General features: G+C 29.3%; 1 protein-coding gene and 1 long non-coding RNA gene across 4 annotated transcripts in view; one reads left to right on the forward strand and one right to left on the reverse strand.

The window, feature by feature from the left end:
* LOC145194394 (SCO-spondin-like) overlaps positions 1-22160 on the reverse strand; it is an 89305-nt gene that overhangs the window by 13603 nt on the left and 53542 nt on the right. The window contains exon 21 of the mRNA XM_090084290.1: positions 4143-4194. Coding sequence (XP_089940416.1) covers positions 4143-4194 — 52 coding nt within the window. The remainder of the gene's footprint in view (positions 1-4142; positions 4195-22160) is intronic.
* Positions 7546-11844, forward strand: LOC149892933 (uncharacterized). 3 transcript variants are annotated; one of them, XR_016451162.1, is made up of 5 exons: positions 7546-9687; positions 9989-10053; positions 10464-10579; positions 10804-10928; positions 11653-11844. It is a non-coding gene; the product is annotated as an uncharacterized LOC149892933 (long non-coding RNA). The 3 variants fall into 3 exon arrangements; XR_016451160.1 differs by having other exon boundaries at positions 7546-9632; XR_016451161.1 differs by lacking the exons at positions 10464-10579; positions 10804-10928 and having other exon boundaries at positions 7546-10053.

A 22160-nucleotide genomic window follows, 5' to 3' on the forward strand; every position in this document is an offset into this window, starting at 1 on the left:
GACGTCCGATTTCTCGATTGCTGAGACCACTTTTGTTCAGGCCAACAACTTGCCACTTTGTTTCGATTGATATGCTCCTTAAACCCATATTTTTGTTGTTGCAATTTTAAAGTTTTAACTAACTGTATTTCAAATGATGTTCCGCCACTTCAATTTATTCCTCTTATGTTTTTTATTGGTTAATATTAATCAGCAGAGAGTTTTTAACAAAAATTAACCAAAAAAGTTTTTCTCAAAGGAATTAAACGAGTGTGCTAATACATTTTAAATGAGTGCGCTAATACATTCGCACGCTTAATTTCAGACATTTTTCCGAGTAGTCATTAAACTTCTAATTAACTCATAAAAAAAACAAGCAGGTTGACAATATTTGACATTATAATTAAATTTAATTGCTTTTACCTTTCATTTAAAAAAAAAGTTAGTTCCAAATTTAAATTGCTTTACAATTTATATTGAATTGAAGTTGTCCATAATAAAAAAATTACGAGTGCGCTAATACTATCTGGAAGCACTGTATATTTATGGGATTTTAAGGAAACTACGTCAGTATCCACTTTCCGTAATTGCTTCTGCGCGTAAATCAACTTTTAAATATTCGCGTGTTTTTATCACTAGTTTCACAACCATTACAAAAACCTATTACAAAATCATACTACGATTCTGCAACGGTGAAACCATCCGTAAAAACAGAATATTCTATAAAATACATCACAATTATAATTCGTGTTTCGGTAAATAGAGCAAGTTTAGCGACTCCACGGCTCAACGAAAAACATTTGACGTTTGACAAAAAACACGAAATTTTCATGAACTTTACTCTCTTATAACTTTTTGTATGCTTAAGCAAGCACCTTGAGGTTTTTTGAATCAATTAGTGTTACTCAACCTCTTTCCAGCCAAATATAGAAAGTACTAAGGATTATATGGCTTCATTTAAATTTTATCCATATCTTAAGACCACTTTTAAGAAAAAAGCTTAAAGCGGGAACGTTTTTTTAAAACGAAGCTTTTGGAGGTTAGGATTCCTTAGTACCAAAACACATCCAATTTTTATAAAACTTTCCGTATATATTAAAAAAGGGATAAGGAATCTAATGGAATGTGGACACTTTTTAACTTTTATACATAAATTTTTAGTTCTTAGCGTTTCAAAACTTCAAGGTTAATTTTTTTTTTAAAAAAAAGTGTATTTTAAAAGTGTCCAGGTGGAAATTGCAAGTTTAGTCTTTCCTCTTTTTATAACAAGTATTTATTTATGTTTTCTTGAAGAATAGATTCTAAGGATTTGTATATAGAAATTATGCATATATATATCTATATTCTTTCGCATATTTTACGACGTTTTTTGTTTTGATTTTCGCGACGTAAGAATTATTTTGTTCTATCTCCAAGTTTTAATGTTGGGAGAAAGTTTTTGATTTTTTCTAAAAGTAAAAATTGTTTAAAGTTTTAGCTTTAATTTTTAAAGAAATAATAACTTTTGCTTTAAATAATTTATGTTTAAGCAAGTTATTTGAAAAAAATTTATAAAATAATGCGTATTTTAAAAGTTATTATTACTAACTAAAACTAGTAACTCATTTTCTCCCAACTTTTAAAATGGGAAATAGAACAAAATAATTCTTGCCTCGCGTTTTGCGTAAAATAGATGAACTTGGGCAGTCCGTACAGATTAAAAAAAAAATTGTGGTATTTTATTTGCTTATAGTTGTTGGATCACTATAAAAAATTTAAAGTCAAATGTAATAATGGTTCAAGAGTTATTCAAGAGTCAATATGACACCAAAACTAAGTAAATAAGTTAAAACCCACAGTCTGTAAAATAGACGATTCTGGGCAATCCCAACAGAATTAAAATTTTTTTTTGTTGGTATTTTGTTGTTTTATAGTTGTTGAATCAATATGGAAAATATCAAGTCAAATGTAATAACGGTTCAAAAGTTATTCAAAAGTCAATATAATCCAAAAATACTCTCTTTTTCGGTGCCATAACATTGCAAATTTTCCATACTTAAGCCCTATACCTTTCGTCAAAAAATCATCAATTTTTGCACTACAAAAAATTCAATAACTTTAGATCCGCTTAACTTCAAAGGCCGAATGACCCCTCATTTTTAGAAGTCAAGTCAAGCTCTATACAATGATATAAACTATATATGTTTATTTGAATTATAAAAAAATCGTCTGGAATGGCTAGCAAGTTTATTTCTCGGATTGAAAACCGATTCTTGAAACGTGTTATTCTCTATGTTTTAGCGGGTTTTAAACACGTAACAGAAACCACGCGTAACATATCGCCGAGTTGTGCCGACTGGGTCAATTCTAACCCATCTCATGCAAAAAAATGTGACTAAATGGAAATAAAACTGATAATTGAAGTTATTTCCTTTAACTTATTTAAAAAGATATTTAAATAAAGCAAAATCATAAAGATTATGACCATAGATGTACTTTGAGACACCGTCCAAAGTAAAAACCAAATTATAAAGCAAAGTTTATGCAACTTAAATGTCAGCTAACCAATTATTTTTCTCAGAGTGCAATTGATATTTCCCTGGATCAAAAAAAAAAGCCAATATATTGTTGAACACTGCAAGAGTTTTAAAGTGATTCAAAATGCGATCTTGACACAGAGACAAGTATACTCAGAATATCTTGTCAAGCTGAGATTGGATGATAGGGGTGGCTTTTTCAAAATCAGTCTTTGCACTCAACAGCTCAATAAAAATAGTCCAATTCCACTTCCACCCTGCAAAAAGACCTTGACTTGCCTAACTGCTGCAGACAGCAGTGTGAAACGGCAACTTCTTATTGCAGTTGCTTAAGATGTACCAGAAAATTATTCTAACGTCAATAAACTTTTGACCTTGATCTGTCCTGAAAATGTTCCATTAGCTGTGTCATGTGACTTGAAATTGGCAAATATTCTCTGTGGTTTGCAGACACATGCAAGTATTCACCCATGCGCATAGTGTGACACTGACTCGTGAAACTTGAAAAATTGTGGGAATCTTTGTAATCTAGGTTCACTTCAAAGCCTTCAAAGCTGCTAGAATAGACTTGAAAAAAGCAAAAGACTTCAAAAGTGTAGTCCATGAGCCCCTTTTCTCAATGTCATATATAGTAAACTTGTGCTTGACTTGTTTCCATCTATGGAACTTTTTTTTCTTCTGGGTGTGATGATCCTTCTCTACATATAAAGACAGGTGGTTAAAGGCAGAAGAATAGCCTACTGCACTTCACATCAAAATCCAGTCTTTTCCTGAAGGTCATTTTGCAGGAAATGACTGCCACAAACTACTGAAAAACGTTGATGTGCTTACTGAGCAGAATTATGCTTTCCGAATTTTTAGCATCATTGACACAAAGAAAATTCGGAAAAGTTCTTTCTTTCTGTTTTGGAACATCTCTTGATAAGAACTATACCCAAACTATTACTGAATTTTAGAGCTCATGTATAGCCTTGGAAAGGATTGAATTAATGTGACTCCAAAAGTTCATGCAGTGTTCTATCACATTGCACAATTAATTAAAAAATGATGCAAAATACTGTAAAAAATGCAAAATACAAGAACCTATCATTTACAGATAATGTTTAATAAAATGAGAATTTTAAAACTGATATTTTTTTCTAAATAAAATAGTTTTATTTCAGTTTTTGTATTTTTGATATCAGGGGTGTATATATACCACTTCCTCCAAAGGGTTTCTCCGGAACATCAAATTGGGATTATAGATTTTTCGGACTATATGTGTTTATAATTGATCGGCAGAGAATCGTTAATAGCCAATATTGATAGGAATGCGCAACAGTTTTAAAATGGCTAATTTTAGCGTTAAAGCTCAAAAACAAACGTATATTGAAATGAAAAAATTTTATTTTTGTGAGCCACATCATTTTTCATAGCATTTCCAAATTGAAACACTATTAATGAAAGTTAATTGAAGTTCTTCTCAGACATTTCAGGATCATCTTAGAGAAATTTAACATGAAACTTTATGAAAAATAGGTTAAATTTTTTAGCTTCAAACATTTAAAAACAATAGTTTGCAGCTGAAGCATTAGCCTACAACCATTTCGTCAGATTTAAAATCATAACAAACAGATTTTATGCGTTAATAGAATTATAAAAGCTTACCTTTCGAAAAAGGAATTAAAGAAACTAACAACAAACCAACCAAGTGCATCATCTAGGCTATGTTAAAAAGTTTAGAGAGATTCAATTATTTATATTTTTTCAAAACTTGTAGGTTGCATTAAGATTTTTTGTTTAAGAAATTTCAAACTTTAATGAACTTCTGCTTACCACTAAAGTAAAATTCAAGCTTTGTTATATATCTTTTTTAGGAATATTACCATCATTCAAACTTTGAAAACATGAAGTTGCATCAGCGTTTGCCAATGTGAAGCTCTCTCTACTCAGAGGGACAAACGTCTAAAATACCCGTATTACGTTTCTCAATTTCTTCAGCGAACAATTCAAGTTTTGAATCTTAAAATTTAATTATAGGGGCTAAAAGAAATTTAATAAAGTTTGAGTTAGGAATTGTATGAAAGAGGTTGGGAAACACTGCGCAACAAAATTGCACATGTATTAACAAACATTAAATTTAAAGTACCTCAAGAAGAAATCGAAGAGCAAGATTGGATCCTAAACTGTTTTTACTTTAGGATTCCTCATTTTTTGAAGAACTTTGCTTTATCCTCTTAAAAACGATTTTGCTTCTTTCTTCAAGGCCGGCATCGAGCAAGTAATTGAAAAAGAAAAAACAAACTGGTTTATAAAACACCAATTAAAATTCTAATGGCGAGAATGAGGATTATTCTCGATGGGAGTTTAGAGTTTTGTTATTTTTGTCCATACAATATGGATTTGAAAAAAGGTGATCTCTCTTCCAATAGTTTTTTAACAAACAATCATTTTCTATTGAATACATTTCAAAAACTACAGCTGTTTTAAAAGACGATTATATCATTTTACTATAATCCGTAATAAACGTCCATCAAATGTTGGCGGTTGTGATAAAGCTCAAGTTTCGATTCACCATAAACATAATTCAAAAGACTTTTCTTATTAGATTTTTGGCATAAATGTTTTGCAGTAGTTAGACTTAAATAAGTTTTGTTTATTCTTTAATGTTCGTATTACCTTTTTTCTTTTTTTTTGCGGTATTTTTTGAATAGAATTTAAAGTATTTAGAACAATAAAAGTGTAATTGATAAAGTAAAAAGCTCAATGCACGGAATTAACTAAGAATAACTAGTCAACTTCAACACGAAACAGTTTTTAAAAATTTATTTCAAATCTCAGAACAATTTAACAGCCTAGAAAACTATTAATACACTTTCTTAGGTCTTATTAATATCATTTATTAAGATCTTTGTTTTTTTACTCATGATGGAAGTTGAACCAACGAAAACAACTTGTCGGTATATATTTTCCCGACATCATTTGGAATATAAAACTAATTACTGATACCCTTTTTCGACTTGTCGGAAAAAAAGGTATTAGTAATTAGTTTTATTTTTAAAAAGAAGCTCACTACGTAATGCTATTAATCAAAGTATGCTAAACTGCTTGAAATGACGTAATTTTTTGTAATTAAACTTTACAGATGTTATTTGTTGAAGGCATTTTTGAAAACCAACCTTTTCAAAGGCGTTAAAGAAAAAAATTTTGTTTCCTAATTAATAAAAGTGGCAAGTAAGGTCTTACCATGATGCAACGAAGCGTGACATGCTAAACATTACAAGCCACTTTTGTTAACTTAGAAAATAAAGTTTTTTTTTCTTCAACGTCTTTGAAAAAGTATTATCAACTTTGAAAAAATAATTTTTTCAAAAAGATTATTGTTGGTCAATAGATCAATGATAAATCTGATACTTAAAATTATTAAGTAAGCTAAAAATATTATTCTCGTGAAACAAGTGATTTATTCTTTCGAATTTGAATTTTGTAACAGTATTGATGACTATTTTTTAATAAAAATCTTTACTATTGTTTTAAAAAAGAGAAGGAATGGAAAATAGGTGTTTTCATCGAATGAGACAAGAAGTTTCTTCTTAATATTTCTTGCAAAAAATGTTTTTTTTAAAAATAAATTTGTGTGGCTTAAATAATAGCCGTTATTGATTTAAACGATTTTGAAATAGATGCAATAATCTTGATTTATGCACGAAACAATAATTTAACTATTGCAAGAGAAGGAGAACTTCGACGATGATGTCCAGGACGAGAGATTTTTTTACTATCAACAATTCGGTAACTGGTAACTTGATTCAAAGAAGCGGTCAGATCATCATTTATTTCCATATAAGATAAAATTAATTCAAGATAAGATGTTAAATAACCATCAAAAACTTAAGAAATACTTCAAAGTGGTTCAATCTCTGCGTAAATAGTATCAAGATTTTGATAGACTAATCATTTTTAGCTAAATGGAACAGTAGACTTTTACAAATTTAAATCTAAGTTATGGTCTTTCCATCTGCGTAAGATCACAGTAGTGTACGGAATATGATCGCAATTCATTGTTGGACCGAATTTTTTTTGAAAATGATAGAGGTAATGCAGTTGTAGTCAACGGCGCTCGTTACAGTCAAGTAATTGAACAACTTTTGGTACACGAAAGGAATCGATTGGGACTGTAGAATAATGGCTTCAGTGGGATGATACAACGGCCCATACTTCTTGTGAAACAATCGATGAATTGCTACATTATCTCCTCATAATTTCTCCCAATACGTTGATTTTAATTAACGTGTTCGGTCACTGGATTTATCAGCTCTGGACAATATCTGTGGAGCAATCTGATGCCTAACCCAGTGGGCAAGCGATGTCAAACCGACGTCGGGTTTACGTTGGATTTTCATCGGCGATGTCAACCGACTTATTACAACGTTGTTATAACGTCGCGATAACGACGTCAAAACGATGTTGTCTTACCAACGTTGTTCTGACATCGTGCGATGTCTTTTGACATAAATACGACTTAAATCGACAATTTTACAAATAAATAAAATTTACATACCGTGGTGTGACCTAACAAAGTCCTATGCTTTAAATAAGTCCTAATTTAAGAAATTACAAATTTCGTTTATATAAAAGAAACATTTGCGGAAAATAACTTTGTTATTTTAACTAGATATCTAGTTAGATAAAATAACTAAATTTTTTCTCTAAATGTTTATTTTATGTAAACACCACGGTAATTTTATTATATTTTTTTTTTAACTGGAAGTTTGAATACCGGAAAATAAACATCTTACTGGAAAAAAGTAGTTATTCTACTGGAAAAATTATTGCTGGAAAACAGTAAATTTACCGGGAAGGTATAAATTTAATACATAAGTCTTTATTGACAGCCATAGCATATTGACAAACCATAAAACGCATGCTTTTTATGGCAACGAAAGTTCGTTTATTTTTTTACTTGATTTAATTAAAATATATATATATATATATATATATATATATATATATATATATATATATATATATATATATATATATATATATATATATATATATATATATATATATATATATATATATATATATATATATATATATGGGCAATTCCACGGCGGAAACTGAAAAAGTAGTCAAATTTTAAACTCTTTTTTGTCAGTTTTTAACAAATGAATATTGATGTAGACACATGAAAGTTTATTTAGAATGTAACTTTAGTTCTGAAATAAATGTATTTAAGTCATTTTTATGGTTCCGAAAGTTACGGTTTTTCTCATTGATCCATGTTAAAAAAGTACCACTGTAAAATGTTATTTTACCCATGATTTTTTTTTTATATTCCGAAATATTTTAAAGTGATATTGGAGCTAAGATGTTCAATTTCTTGTTGGTCAGATTTTTTTCTTTAAAAAATAAATATATTTCAAAAAAATAATAAAATAACTTTTGCAATTTTCATGTAACGTAAGTTAACAAAAACATGATCAAGTTTTGTTTTTTCTAAAATTTAATTTGAAAACTTAAATTTTGTAATATTATATGTGAAAGAATATTAAATCTTATATTTATACATTAAGATTTTTGAATAACGATGCTTAGTTAAGGCACATTTTCATTTTGAATTTGTGTAACGTAAGTTAAAACTACATTTATTTACAACAGTTTTAGCGCTTTTTTCGTAAAGTTTTTTAACACAAAAAAAACGTTTTTCATCGCAACTCCCAAGGGGTTTGAAAAAAACAAAAAATTTTAAAAATCACTTTTGTTAATTACTTTGAATGAATGAGTTTTGATACAACTGCCGTTCTTTTGTTACATAACTCTAAAAAATCTATCACGAAATAATAGATATAAAAATTCCACGAAAATAATCGCAAGGTAACGTAAGTGATGTAACGTAAGTTAAAAACCTAGTATCAAGAAAACAAGTATATCTTTCTTTGCCGGTCACCTCTGATAATTTTTTTTTTTATCATTGTAATTAGTATTGAATTCTCAACATCTTGTAAAAATTTCTAACACGATCCGGATTAATGGTTCGCAAATATTCGACCTAAAAGTTGCAACACTTTTTTTACCTTGTTTTCTGCGTAACGTAAGTTAAGTGGTATTTTCGGTAATAAATTCGCCCTCTTTTAGCCAGACTCAAAACTTTTTAGCTTGTTTTATTCTTTAGACTGACAGCTTTCATAAAAATCAGCTAAAAATTTAATTTAAAGTTTAAATATGCAAATATTTGATAAAGTTGTTGCGCGTGTAACGTAAGTTAAAAATGGAATTGCCCATATATATGTATGTATGTATGTATGTATGTATGTATGTATGTATGTATGTATGTATGTATGTATGTATGTATGTATGTATGTATGTATGTATGTATGTATGTATGTATGTATGTATGTATGTATGTATGTATGTATGTATGTATGTATGTATGTATGTATGTATGTATGCATGCATGCATGCATGCATGCATGCATGTATGTATGTAATGTATGTATGTATGTATGTATGTATGTATGTATGTATGTATGTATGTATGTATGTATGTATGTATGTATGTATGTATGTATGTATGTATTTAAATTAGTAAAAATATTTATTTGACTTTTTTTATTAATTCATTATTGCACTGTTTTTAAGGTTATTTGTGTATGTAAATTCAACAAGAGTGCTCAATGAATAAAGTCAGAACAATATATTTTATTTTATGAGAAAAATTTGAAATGAAACTACATAATGTTTACTACTTTAAGTTTCATGCAATCATCAGGTAAAAAATACATTATTTGAGCTTTTTGTGAATAAATGTTTGTGGTTTGCACATCTTTATTTCCATTCTTCTTCGGATACGCCAATAAACACTTTGCTAGATGTATTAACTGTTTCATCATGCTTTATGGATCTTGTCTCTGTTGTTTATATGATCTTGTCCCACTTTCTTGTTTCCATGGTAATTTTTTTGGATAGGCACACAGTGGGATAAACATAAATTTTCAAAAATGCATTTAAATGGATTGATATCACAATCTATAACTTTTTCAACAGCTTTTTAACATTACTCTTTAGATGTCTTACATTAATAATTGGAGAACCCAGAATCAAGAAATCAATAATCTAATTAATGATGCTCTGCGAAATGATTCTGATGACAATGTACAATTTGTTAAAAATTAATTTGAATCTCTTCGTTCTGAGTCAGCAAACAGTAGTAATTGATCATTATTTATTATTATTAATAAATATCATTATTATTGTATTAGGGTCACTCACCCTAATTATAATTCAATACATCCCTCAAATCATATCAAACCAACATCACAACAACCATAAAAACTAGGGTTAAAAATTAGGGTGAATAGAAATGAAAACTCTGTCTTGTTAGTATAATTTAAAATTATTAACAAATTGTATAATAAAAATATCTGTTTTTTATACTATTTACAGTAAAACAAGCAATAAGATAAAAAATAAAACGTAATATCAATAGTATCTTAATACTTTTCTTTTAGGTTGCTCGTCTTTTAAGAGATAGTGGGATTAAATTAAAAGAAAATATTAACAACATGTTAGAAAGGTAATATTATGATGCTTTTGTGGGGAATGATAGCACTGAGTAAACATTAAATGGGCAATATAATAACAAACACAAAAATTTGTCAAAGCGTATTAATGGTAGAGTAACTTTCAAGTTTATAAAATTTTATTTGTCGATGCTATTGTAGTTCATGGTGTTAATTTTTTCAACAATTTCTTTTATGCAAACTAAAAAAATGGCTATTTATGAGTTATTTCAAAGTATGTTTTGAATTTTTGAAAAAATATTTTTTTACCTTGCATCAGCAGAAACATTTTAAAAAAATCAGGAGTTCTCACTGGTTATCAAATATTTGGAGACCTGAGTGTGCTACTGACATGCATATTTGATAGTTAAGAATATTTATTTATCAATATATTGATTCCAAAAACAATATCTTTTGTTTTTAGAATCAACTTCAGAGTCTGATACAGAGAATGGAAACACCATTCATTTGAGAACCAGATATTAGGGACAGACCATTACTGTTATTAAAGAAGATATTGGGTAAACCATGAGAACTGATGTAAGTTTGCATATACATATTTGATAATTAAGAATATTTATTTATCAATATATTTTGATGATGATATGGATACAACCAATAAAATGACTGCAATATCCCCCATACAGCGATGGCAAGCTGGACATGTCATATTGGGAAATAGGCTCCCTCCACAATAAAGAACTCAAATATATATATTTTAAATGTAATATATTTTCTTAAGGAGCTTGCAAAACATTTTTTAGGTCTCTATGGCAGTTGCAACACTTTGCACCAAACTCTGCACTTTTTAAGGATTGATTGATTGAGCTTGGTTTTTTTTGACTTAATTTTAAAAAGTATTTGGCACAAGGCGATGCAAGAGAAATAGGTACTCAAATTTTTTTACACATCACATTGACATGATCAATTACCAAATATGTCATATACTTGTCTGTAGCACACTCCTGTCTCCAGATATTTGATAACCACTAAGAATTTCAAATTTTGTAAAAAAAAAAAGGCATCTGCTGGTGCAAATTTAAAAAAATTTATTTTCAAAACATTAAATATATATTTTAAATTTACTCAGCAACTTTTTAGTCTCCATAAAAGTCAATAAAAGAAAATTGTTGATTTCATTTTTCTAATTTTAGGGAGTTCACAGTTTTAGTGGCTATAATTATTAGGGGACAGAAATTTTGTTGATTTTATGGTGACTTATTTTTCTGATTATATGTTTTTTTCTTAGAGGAGGATCCAATTGTTAAAGGGATATATATATATATATCCCTTTAACAATTGGATCCTAAATTTGACAATAATTTAGCTGATTTCGACATTGACGAAACCCTGAAGTAACAAAACAGACTTGATATAAATCTGTTTTATTTACCTATAAAGATGGTAAATGGGTCTAGTTTTCTGAAAGTTTTTAACGTTTTCAATCAATTTAAGTTGTTCTTGTCGGGTAGTCAATGGATTATTTTTTTTTAAATTTCATTAGTTGCTTGTTTTTGTAACCGAAATAACTTTACTTATATGATTTGAAATTCTAAATTAATTAAAGTTGGTCTTTATATATTTATGCCTTTATACTTTCAACTTCTATTTAGCTAGCGTCATGACGAAATGAAACGAGGTTACGGTAGTCGATATCAAAGTGGAAGTTCAAAAGGTTTTGCGGTAGGCCCTAGCAAAGTTGTTGGCGGGGATGGTGGGCGTCTCCAGAAAGATACTGATGCAAAATAGAAAGTTGTTTTTTGTAATGAATGCTTTTACGCCAGAAAATATGTGCTATTCTTTAATTGTATTTATTATGTTGGTTTAACTTCGCTCTACCACATAATGACATCGTCTTTACGTCAGTAATCTGACGTCGTTCCGACGTTGGTTTAACATCGCTCGATGTTGAATGACATCGGAATTCTGACGTCGCCCGATGTCTTTTTTTCGACGTCGCCCAACCTTTCCATTTCCAACGTAAATCCGACATCGATCCGACGTCAGCTCCGACATCGATCCGACGTTGTTCCGACGTCGCTTTGCCCACTGGGAAAGTATATAAAAAACCAGCAACTTTGAAATAAAACGTTAAAGCCGAAATTGCAAATATATCACTCTTGCAATCTTCCATGCGGTTAATAAAACTTGATTCTGTTTAACTGTTTGGCTATTTGCTAAAAGATGAATAATTTATTTGTTGACCATTATTTTTAAAGACAAAATGTTTTTCTTTTTTTTTGTGATCTGAATTTAACGGATGATCTTAAGAAAAAGTTAGTTCATTAAGTGTTTAACATTACTTGCCTTGTTTTGAAGCGTTTAATATTGCTTGTCTTTTTATAAAGTGTTTAACATTCCTTATCTTGTTATGAAGTTCCGTAAATTTAACTTATTAATTAATAGTTTTTTCAGTAAATACGAATCGCTCTGTCTGCGCTCTATTTAGTACAATGCTTCAGACCCTCTATTTAGTACAGTCTCTAGAATCTCTATTTAGTACAATAGCTAGAAGATTTAGAAACAGTAAACCTTTAAGCTTATTAGATAAAATTTGAAGTTAGTTTGCGGTTCATTGTCGTAATGGAGAAAACTCATCTGTTACGAAACCAGACAAAATGAAAAGGAAACTGCTTATCTAATTATGTTTGCAATTATTAATACACATAAAAATATATTACGAATTTATGAATTCTTTCTCAAAATAACTTCAACTTGGCTGAGATTAATTAAACAACAATAATTGTTTCTTAACTTTTGAAAAAACAATTTATTTCCATAAAAAGTATTTTTAGTTTAAACATTTAAATGGACCATTTTGTTCAACTTAAATTTACAGGCTTATAGTTACAAATGAGTTTTTTTTTTTGGATAATAATGAATCCGCCATCATATATTATAACGTTTGCTTTCAAACACAAATTCTTGTTGAGACATTAGAGCAACAGAAAGCGTTAGAGTCTTGAAATATCAGCATAATAAGCTAGGCGGTTTTTTGCGCCTTGACTTGATGGTTTTAGTAAGTTCATGACAACTCAACTTTATAACTCATACATGAGTAATTTTAAGATTGTTCTCGCACTGATTATGATAAGCTCTAAGATTATTTTTGTGACTCAGAGATTTTTGAAAAAACAGGTAAAACCTGTTACAGAAAAATCTTTTGACAGCTAAATATTTTTTTTTTGAATTTATAGTTTCAAAAGATGGTTGCAAATCTTTTAGTCAAGGTTCATTTCCAACCACAAACTTCCCACATGAATCCCACATAACTAAGAAGCTCACTACACATCTATTGCAAACGACGGTTAGAAAGTTTTAAATTACCTTAGTTATAGACTTTTCCAAGTTTAAAGAAATAGTTAATAAGCTTTAACTCTGTAGTTTCCATTTTGAATGTCATAAATGTTTTGAATTGCATACGGGACAACGAGCAATGTTATGACTTCACTTAAACTTGTATTTTTATTGCATTGTTTATCACACCGTATTTGTTCATGTAACCTATATTTTACTAATGAGTGATGAGTATATTTATATAAAATAGTATATACAGTTTGTGTAAGTGAGATAAATCATCAAGTGATTTTATGATCATTCATTATAAAATCAAGATGAAATACCGTTAAAAATTCTTTCGTACTCTATAACACAGAAATTGGTCCGTAAAATCTGTAAAGGATATATGAATTATTTTAAAAACTATAAAATAAAACACTTTTTTTGTTTACATTTAATATAACTTTATTTATTAACTAAAAATATATCTATTGTATTCAACATATATAAATAGAATGACATTAAATTTATTTTAAAGTATGCTAAAAATATATACACAACTTTTTTTCTCTTGTTTTAAAAAAATATGTACAATGGTTTCTAATGAAAACATTTTGAACTTTTCTTCTTCAGAAAATCACCGACAAGAAAATCTTACTTAAACATGAGCGTCTTTAAAATGAAGTTTTATTATAATGTTGTCAGGTTCATGAAAAAAAATTTCAATAAAAAAACTTCATGCAAAATGGATTATATTCCAATGTGGTCCTTCAGTTCAATGATTTAGAAAATTGTTATGGGTATTCTATTCCAACTACTGTGTTGGCTGTCATAGACATTGCCTGGCGCTCTATCTCAACAGCATTTGAACTATTATTACACAGTTTTTTAGTATTTTTGTAATGGACTTTTTCTTCTTTATTGCACAGAAAAGTATACCTTGTAACAAGTATATACTTGTATAATCGACTCATTCTAAAAGCTTTATCTGCTCGATTTTTAAGAACATGAAATTTGTAGATCAAATTTGTCGTCTTATCATCAGGTCATTGGATACTTTCTCCATTTTGACAAGGTTGAGAAAAGACTATAAAAAATGCCCCTCGGTAGTGTGCTATAAAAATATCAACATGGAATGAAATACAGAGAATAGACTGAATGAACACCGAACATTATCAGAAAACATTAACCTTCTGAGCTGAATATTTGCAGCTGGATGTTCTGCTGCAATAACATTAAACAGCATAAAGTGTTAATTTTACGGAACCTTACATGATTTCAAAAGCTTTTTGAAATTTAAGAGATTAAGGGGTAACCTTAAGTATCGTTTAGTTTTAATGAATTTTATTTTTTATAACCCTTTTTTACATACAACGTCAGGTTAAGATAATTAAGTATTATTATATTTTTTGCTATATGCCCATATAGACACTGGTTTATACGAATATCTATATTTGTGTTAAACTTAACTAAATAAAATCCAATTAAATTTAATTTTTAAGCTTAAATTTTTAGAAGGAACCTTAAAAACTAAATTTCATTGTTTCAATTCCAGTAAACACTAAACATAAAAAACTTCTATCAAGTTGGAAAATATTTTTTGAGAGTTATTCCCAGTAATTTTTTTTTATTAGAACTCCAATTCTGTTTTAAAATTGTTTTGTAACTCTTGACACCTTTATATACAGTACCTAAACAAAGTAAATTTGACTACGCAGTTACAGCTTGGGTTTTATGATGTGTTTTCAATTAAGATATTGGAAGAAGAATAGCTGCATTTTCAAATAAGCAGATGAATATGATTGCTATTTTGAATGCTCGTTAAAATCATTCAAACATGAGCAAAAAGCATTTAAAATTTGCAGAATATCAACATAAACGATCATTAAAAAATCACCGAAAAATAATTCGTGGATGCATACAATAAATAATACAAAGATGCTGACAATAGATAAGAAGGGGAATCTTTTGATTCTGGTTCATATTCATTCAAGTAAAAGTTTATAAAGTTGGAATTTTGACTGGAATTACTTTTTTAAAATTTTAAAAGTAACAGTTAAATGGATTGTTCTAAAAATATCAGTTTTTAAACTCTACCATCTTATCTCATAAACCGCATGTCTTGTTTCCATCAACTCTTCACCAAAATATTTATGAAAGAATTGCAATTGAAACTAAAGTTCTTTTAAAATTGTACAGATTTTTTGATTTATGCCTTGATTAAAAAAAAAAGGAATTTTTTAGCCGCTATTTTGTATATTTCACAATAAGTTAATTTCTGAGAATTTGTCAAGACCCTTCGTTTAACTAGTAAATCAATATGTTGTTAATCATATGCTAAATATTCAAATGTTGTATACTTTCAGTATCTGAGTTAGCGTGGCCTATAATTTATAGGAATGTTACTTCATTGTCAACTTTATCTGATCCTTAGATCTCAAAATCAGAATATGGAGCAAGAAGTATTTCTACTGCTCCTTTAGTTTTATATGACTTTTTGTTCAATTAGCTATGTTTATACACACGGTTATAATGGGTAATGATAATGCCAACCTAGCTGTCGCAAAAACGCCACTAATAAGGGGTTATAGCGTACACATCAAGGTACTATGTGATGCAAATTTTGAAATCTTTTTATTTTGTCCACGGAAAAAAATTTTATTTGAATGCTCAAATTGAGTCAATTTTTGACTTCATAGTGCGCCAACAAAAACACATGTTGCTATTAATTACTTTTAATTAATAGCTACATGTACCGTTTTCATTTTATAGACCAAAGTATTGATTTGCTATTTAAAACGTGGTTTGACTTGGTTTATGCATAGCGTGAAAGTCTCAGCATTTCCTAAGGTATAAACTTCTGCCAGAATGCATAAAAATGCTAAAAAAATCAACGAAAAGCTTTTCTACATAGAAAATGCCTACATAGAAATAAAAAATATTTCTTTTAAAATAGAAAAACTGTGAGAAAACCAAATAATTGTTATATTGACTAAGATAATTGACTTAAAAAATTTAGAAAACTTAGATAACTGACTACTTAAAAGTTAGGAGTGCCAGTCTGAGGAAAATCAGCCTTTACAGATTAGAGGTTCTTTGAAACAAAGTTTGTAAAAATTTTATAAAAATAATTACAGAGACACAAAAAGAGAAAATCTCTAATAAAAGTTTTTTAAAAGTGTAATAATTTTTGAAGAGAGTAATGTTATGAAGAGCAGAATAGTCATTTGAAGAGCAGTAAAAATCGTTTGGAGGACTGTCTCATCAATTAAGATCTCTTCTAAATTGTCATTAAGTGTGACAAGTATCGTTATTAATTGTTAACAAGTATCACTAATTTAAATAATTATAAGTATATTAACAATAGTAAGCATGTTAAGTGGATTGTCAGCCAATATAAGTTTAGGTTAAATTTTGTAAAAGGAAGAGTTTGATTTAGTAAAGTTAGATTTAGTGAATTAACACAATGCCAAATCAAGCACAGATTCATGATGAAAATCATATCATAATAATGGACAAATTTGTTCATAAAAAAAATGTTTACAAAAATGTTAAAACTAATTTTAAAGTAGTTTCTCAGAATATTAGAGATATTTTTATATACAGAAAGTTCTAGCAAACATCTCTAGAAGTTTTTTCGTAAGTAGCCAAAGATTGGTAGGAGTGAGTCACGGGTAGAAGTTAATCATTGATTCCATAGCTAAAATGGGTCTAGAAAAAGACCCTAAATTTTCACTAAGTATTTATAGACAAACTGTTGTTAAAAATATCCAATTTGTTACAGAATGTTGGTACGGGTGTCTGCGTTAACGGTGCATTGCACTTTTTTGGGTTAAACTAAAATTTCCGTTCTTTTTGAAAGTTCGTTAAGAACATGCAGGCTATTTCGAGACATCAGACAGTAGTTGAAAAGTAACTAACGAACAATATATTAACTAGGAAAAAGTGTTTTTAATGCATAAACCACGTACTTATTTTGAATTGTATATTTTAATCCAGTTGCGACGCTTGGGGAGATATGAGCCATTTCTTCTCGGATAGGGCTGAACTGCGGCTCAATCGTATATTGTGAAAAATCTATAAAGTAGTTTTGTCTTCAGCGTAAAAACATTACCAAGTTTCACTTTAAGTTTGTCAATAGGAAACTCATGTGCATCTTTAAAGTAAAGTTTAATTTTGCTAAGTGTTATAATGCCTCGAGCGTAAAAAAAGAACTACTTTAAAAGCAAAAACTTCCAGTAAAGATATAATAGACGCTTTAACTTTAATCAGAAACGGAGAAAGTATTAGAGAAACAGGAAAGACTTCCAACATTGCATATGCAACGCTTCGTCGTTATCGGAAAAAAATGTTAGTAGATGAAAATGTAAGACTGACATTTATATTTAATGAATATTCTCAGATGAGCAAGAGTTGGAACAACAGGAATTTATTTTGACTTGTTCAGTAATGCTCTATAGCCTTCCAATAAAACAATGTCGGAGGACAGCTTTTGGTATGACGATTAGTAAAACTAATATTTCACAGAAGTGGTACAAAGATGATATTAAATGGTGTTAAAACTTATTGTACTTAATTATGTTAGATTATAACTTAATGTGATGCTTAATGATAAAGTGTTTGTTACTTACCAAATTTTCATTAAGTTTGTTGAGAAAATAATTGATTTTAATTTTCTGGTAAAAACAGCTACCACTTGCATAGTTAACTCCAACTTATACCATAAGGGTAGGAGTGAGTCAGTTGGTATACGTGTTTTATTGTTTATGTCTATAAAAATCTGGAGTTATTTTGATTTTTCATTTATTACTGTTACAAACCCAATACTCCAAGCTGCCTCAGGCTCTTTATCCTATAGTATTTTACTTTTTGAATCATTGGTATAACCGTTTAAAAAAGAAGTGGCTCATTCCTACCCATCCTTCCCTATTAAATTGAAACGTGAAAAGATATAAATTGCTAACAAGTTCGTATTTCTGAGGACTCTGCAAGGCTTAGATTTTTAAATTATTGTGTTGCAACTTGCCCCGTTAAATATAGCAGCCTGCCCCGCAGCAGATTACGTTGCAACAATTATTTTTCTTTTAATTTTCACTATTGCGCAAAAACTAAGTTTAACATTATAATAATCAATAACCTATTACTACGTCATGAATTTCATCTATGTATATAAATCGCAAAAGATTATTATGACGCATCACACCACAAAAGACAATTTAATTGACTAGAATGTTCAAGTTGGTGTGAAACAAACGAGAGTGTTTTTGTTGAAAGTTGGAGTCAAGATATTTAGATGCTGTGGAAACCAATAACAAATTATGGTTTGTCGTATCATCTAAATATCAAGCTCTTAATCGCTAGGTTATATTAACTTTTTATTTACAAAGCACTTAGCGTCACTAAGTGTTTTGTGAATAACGAGCTTTTTGATTGATTAACGATTTTTTTAATTTCCTCATCTGTTACTTTATTATACTTTTAAGTTTAAGTAAAATAAAATGCACGTGTATTTTACACGTGTCTTTAAGCACACGCGTATTGTGCACTTATGTTTAAGTACACTCTTAGGAATGCTTTTCCTTTAAATAACCAACTCAATTTAGCATGAAATCAATAAGTTTGATATTCAGCACTCATATCTTTTCATAATTATTTTTAGTCTGTTACTAAGTAACAAGATTTCATACTACATACTATTTCTACTTCTGCATATAAACTTTCTGAAGAATTTTGTAAACTTTTGGAAACAGAAACTTGTCTGAAAATATTACTGTGCTAGCCTTTGGTTAGCACAGCAAACTGAAGAAATACCTGAGGTTCTAGAACACTTCACATTACATTTTAACCGTTTACTTGGCAGGTTATCTTTGAAAGAGTCCTTTAGAACAGAAGATATTCGCAAAAACAGCGCCTCATTTTGAAAATCTGCAAAAAAAAATCAGTTAAATTTTTTATTACTAAAACTGTTTCTCTAAATTAGAGTACCATGGGGTACTGCTTTTTCCAACATCTCCTGTTCTATAGGTCTTTTTAAAAGTATTAATTTAAAAGTAATTTTCATTTTTCTGGATATCCATAAATTCAAGTTTAATGTTGAGGCACCTGTCAGTTGACAATTTATGGCCAAGTTTTACAAAGTTGACTAAGTTTTCTTGGGTTTATTGGTGTTGCAAAGGTTTCCCACATAAGTGAAATTATTATTTTCTTTTATTGCGAAAAAGTTTTTTTACAACATGAAAATAAAGAATGCGAAATTTCACTCGGTGTTTTCAAGCCAGTTCGTATTTTAGATCTGAAATGTTGGCATAAAGTGATCATTGCATTTAACATGTCATCATTTAATCTGGTTCTTAATGTTGTCATAAAAGAGGCCTATTGCTGAAAAAGCTCTTTCAGAATCAAGTGAGGTGGGCCTAATTGTTAGAATAGCATTATAAAGCTTTTGAAGGTTGCGAGGTCTCACTTTAATTGCCTAAAACAATTGCATTTCTTTTTTAACTATTTAGCTCCAAAGTGATCAATGCCAATTTTTCCGTAATCTATTTTCTCACGTTCCTTTTGGAACTTTTAGAGTTTAACTAATAAGGTCAGTGTTTCATTTATTTTCTTTTTCAAGCATTATTAGTTGTGGCCTTCAGTTCCCGTTTGTCTGTTTCTAGAGATTGCTTAGGACTAAACAGCCTTTGGATCAAACCTGTATTTGATGTGATGCAATAGAAGTCTTGTTTAATTTTTTTTCCGAATTGATTATGAGATTGGTCAAGGAAATCTGGAGAATTCAGATACGCAAAGAGCTAAATCAGACTTTCATTACGTCTCTCGCGAATCCTTTTTAAAATCTGTCAGCCAAGACATTGCCGATTGGACGTCTTTAAGCCCCTCAACTTTCGAAGCGTAAACATCACAATATTTTCAGCAAAAATAAGAGGTGTATTTTCTTGGCAGAGGTACCTTACTGGCATTTCAATGGGAGTTATGAACGCACAGAGTTTTTTGACCTTATTTAAGTCTTCGTTATTGAGTTCAAAATCCTGATCAAGCTTAATGATTGCCAACTTCACCTATTTCCTCATATCATAAAAGTGTTGCAACATGGTAAGTAAGCTGTTCTACCTTGTTTGTGTGTCAAGAATGAAAGCCATTTCCTTTCCAAATGAGTTCACTATTTTGGGTTGTAGAAATCATCATTTTTTACATGAGATTCTGAATTTAGAAATGATATCTTTGAACTCAGGAATCGATTCAATATCAACTTGATCTTCCTCTGAATCTGAATCTTCTTCATCAACTTACTTTTGATGGTTGAACTCATACAGCATGTCGCAGACACATTGGTGAGTAACATGTGTAAAGGCATGGAATATGTAAGGGATCTGTCTCTGACCAAACTTCATCATAATACTTTCACCATCGGTTATATTTTCAAGTATGTGCTCACCCAGTGAAATGTCATACTCACCAAGTTTAGTTCATTTAAGATCAATTGCTTTCTCTGTGGCCGTACTTTCTTTAATACTTATCATCCCAAAAGACTGAAATCCTATTTTAAATTTTCAAGTTAAGATTCATGTATCACTTGTTTCTTGCAGATTTAGACTCATCAAAGTTGATTAAAAAAATGCTCATAAGGTTTCTTCTTCAAAGAAATTTTCTCACGTTTCTTAATGTGAACCTCTTCATACAACCTCATGAACGGCAATTTGGCATATTCCATGCGTTCTGAGATATCATTCCCATCAGTTTTAATGCTTTTCTAATAAACGAACTTTTTTGAGATCTGGTTTAAAAATAGGCTATCACTAGCAACAAGTGCTGACTTGTTGACTTTTGTTCTTTTTTCAAAAAAGCATCAATATTAGCAACTTTTGACTTTGATTCTGATGCTTAATTTTCAGTGCAAGACTGAATTTGAATGTTGTTTTTTGATCTTAACTGAGTAAAAAGACCTAAGTATAAACAAATATCATCCTGTAAATGAAAGTTAGTTTTCTGTATACATAAGCATAGAATTACCATAGGTAAAAATTAGCTTTCTACAAAATTAAAATTTTTTTAGGAATTTCGATAAATCTGGAAATCTCTATGCAACAATATTTTAATTTTTGCCGTAATAAACTAATGTGTAATTTAACACTTCAAAACTGCAGAAAATGTCTTACGTTAAATCACTTTAAAATGTCACCAAAGGCTCAATATATATATATATATATGCACGATTTATTTTATCTAAATATTAGCTATATCGTTAAATTAAAGGTAGAACTTTAAAATGGGAAAAATGAAAAAAAGAGATAGTAAGGAATTTAAAAGTGATCCGATGAAAAAATTATTCGAAAAAATTAGAACAGTTTTAGAATATTAAGGAAAAAACGAAACATAGCGTTTAATGTGAATTAACACATTTAAGCTTCAATGTTCAAATGAAATCGAGGTTTTTACATTCGTTACTATATTCTCATCCACAACATTTTAGCAAAATTTTAAGTAAAAAGCAAAACTATACTTTATTTTTTTGAATGTTACGGACAAAAATAAAATGACGATCAAAGGAAAAATAGCGACAATATTTCATTTTATGGAGTGGCGAATCCATTCTATCTAGCGAGAAAAGGCAATTTAAAACGACGAAAAGCATGCGAATGTATTTTTTTATGCCATAACTAAGTTAACTCATAAAGCTGTTGTCAAAATTGTTTAAGAAGTCTTCGTTCTTTATGGTACCATTCATGAACTAAGTATCCAACACCTGTTACTGTATTTGAACTGCTCTTCGACAACAAACTCTTGAGATGTATGAAATCTAAAAAAGCGTCATTTATTTTGCTTATTTTTAGTTTTGTTG

Source organism: Hydra viridissima, unplaced genomic scaffold (assembly GCF_058129835.1).
Source record: "Hydra viridissima isolate aposymbiotic clone 2 unplaced genomic scaffold, HvirCarnegie_v1 scaffold_1, whole genome shotgun sequence".
In the NCBI taxonomy this organism is placed as follows: Eukaryota; Metazoa; Cnidaria; class Hydrozoa; order Anthoathecata; family Hydridae; genus Hydra; species Hydra viridissima.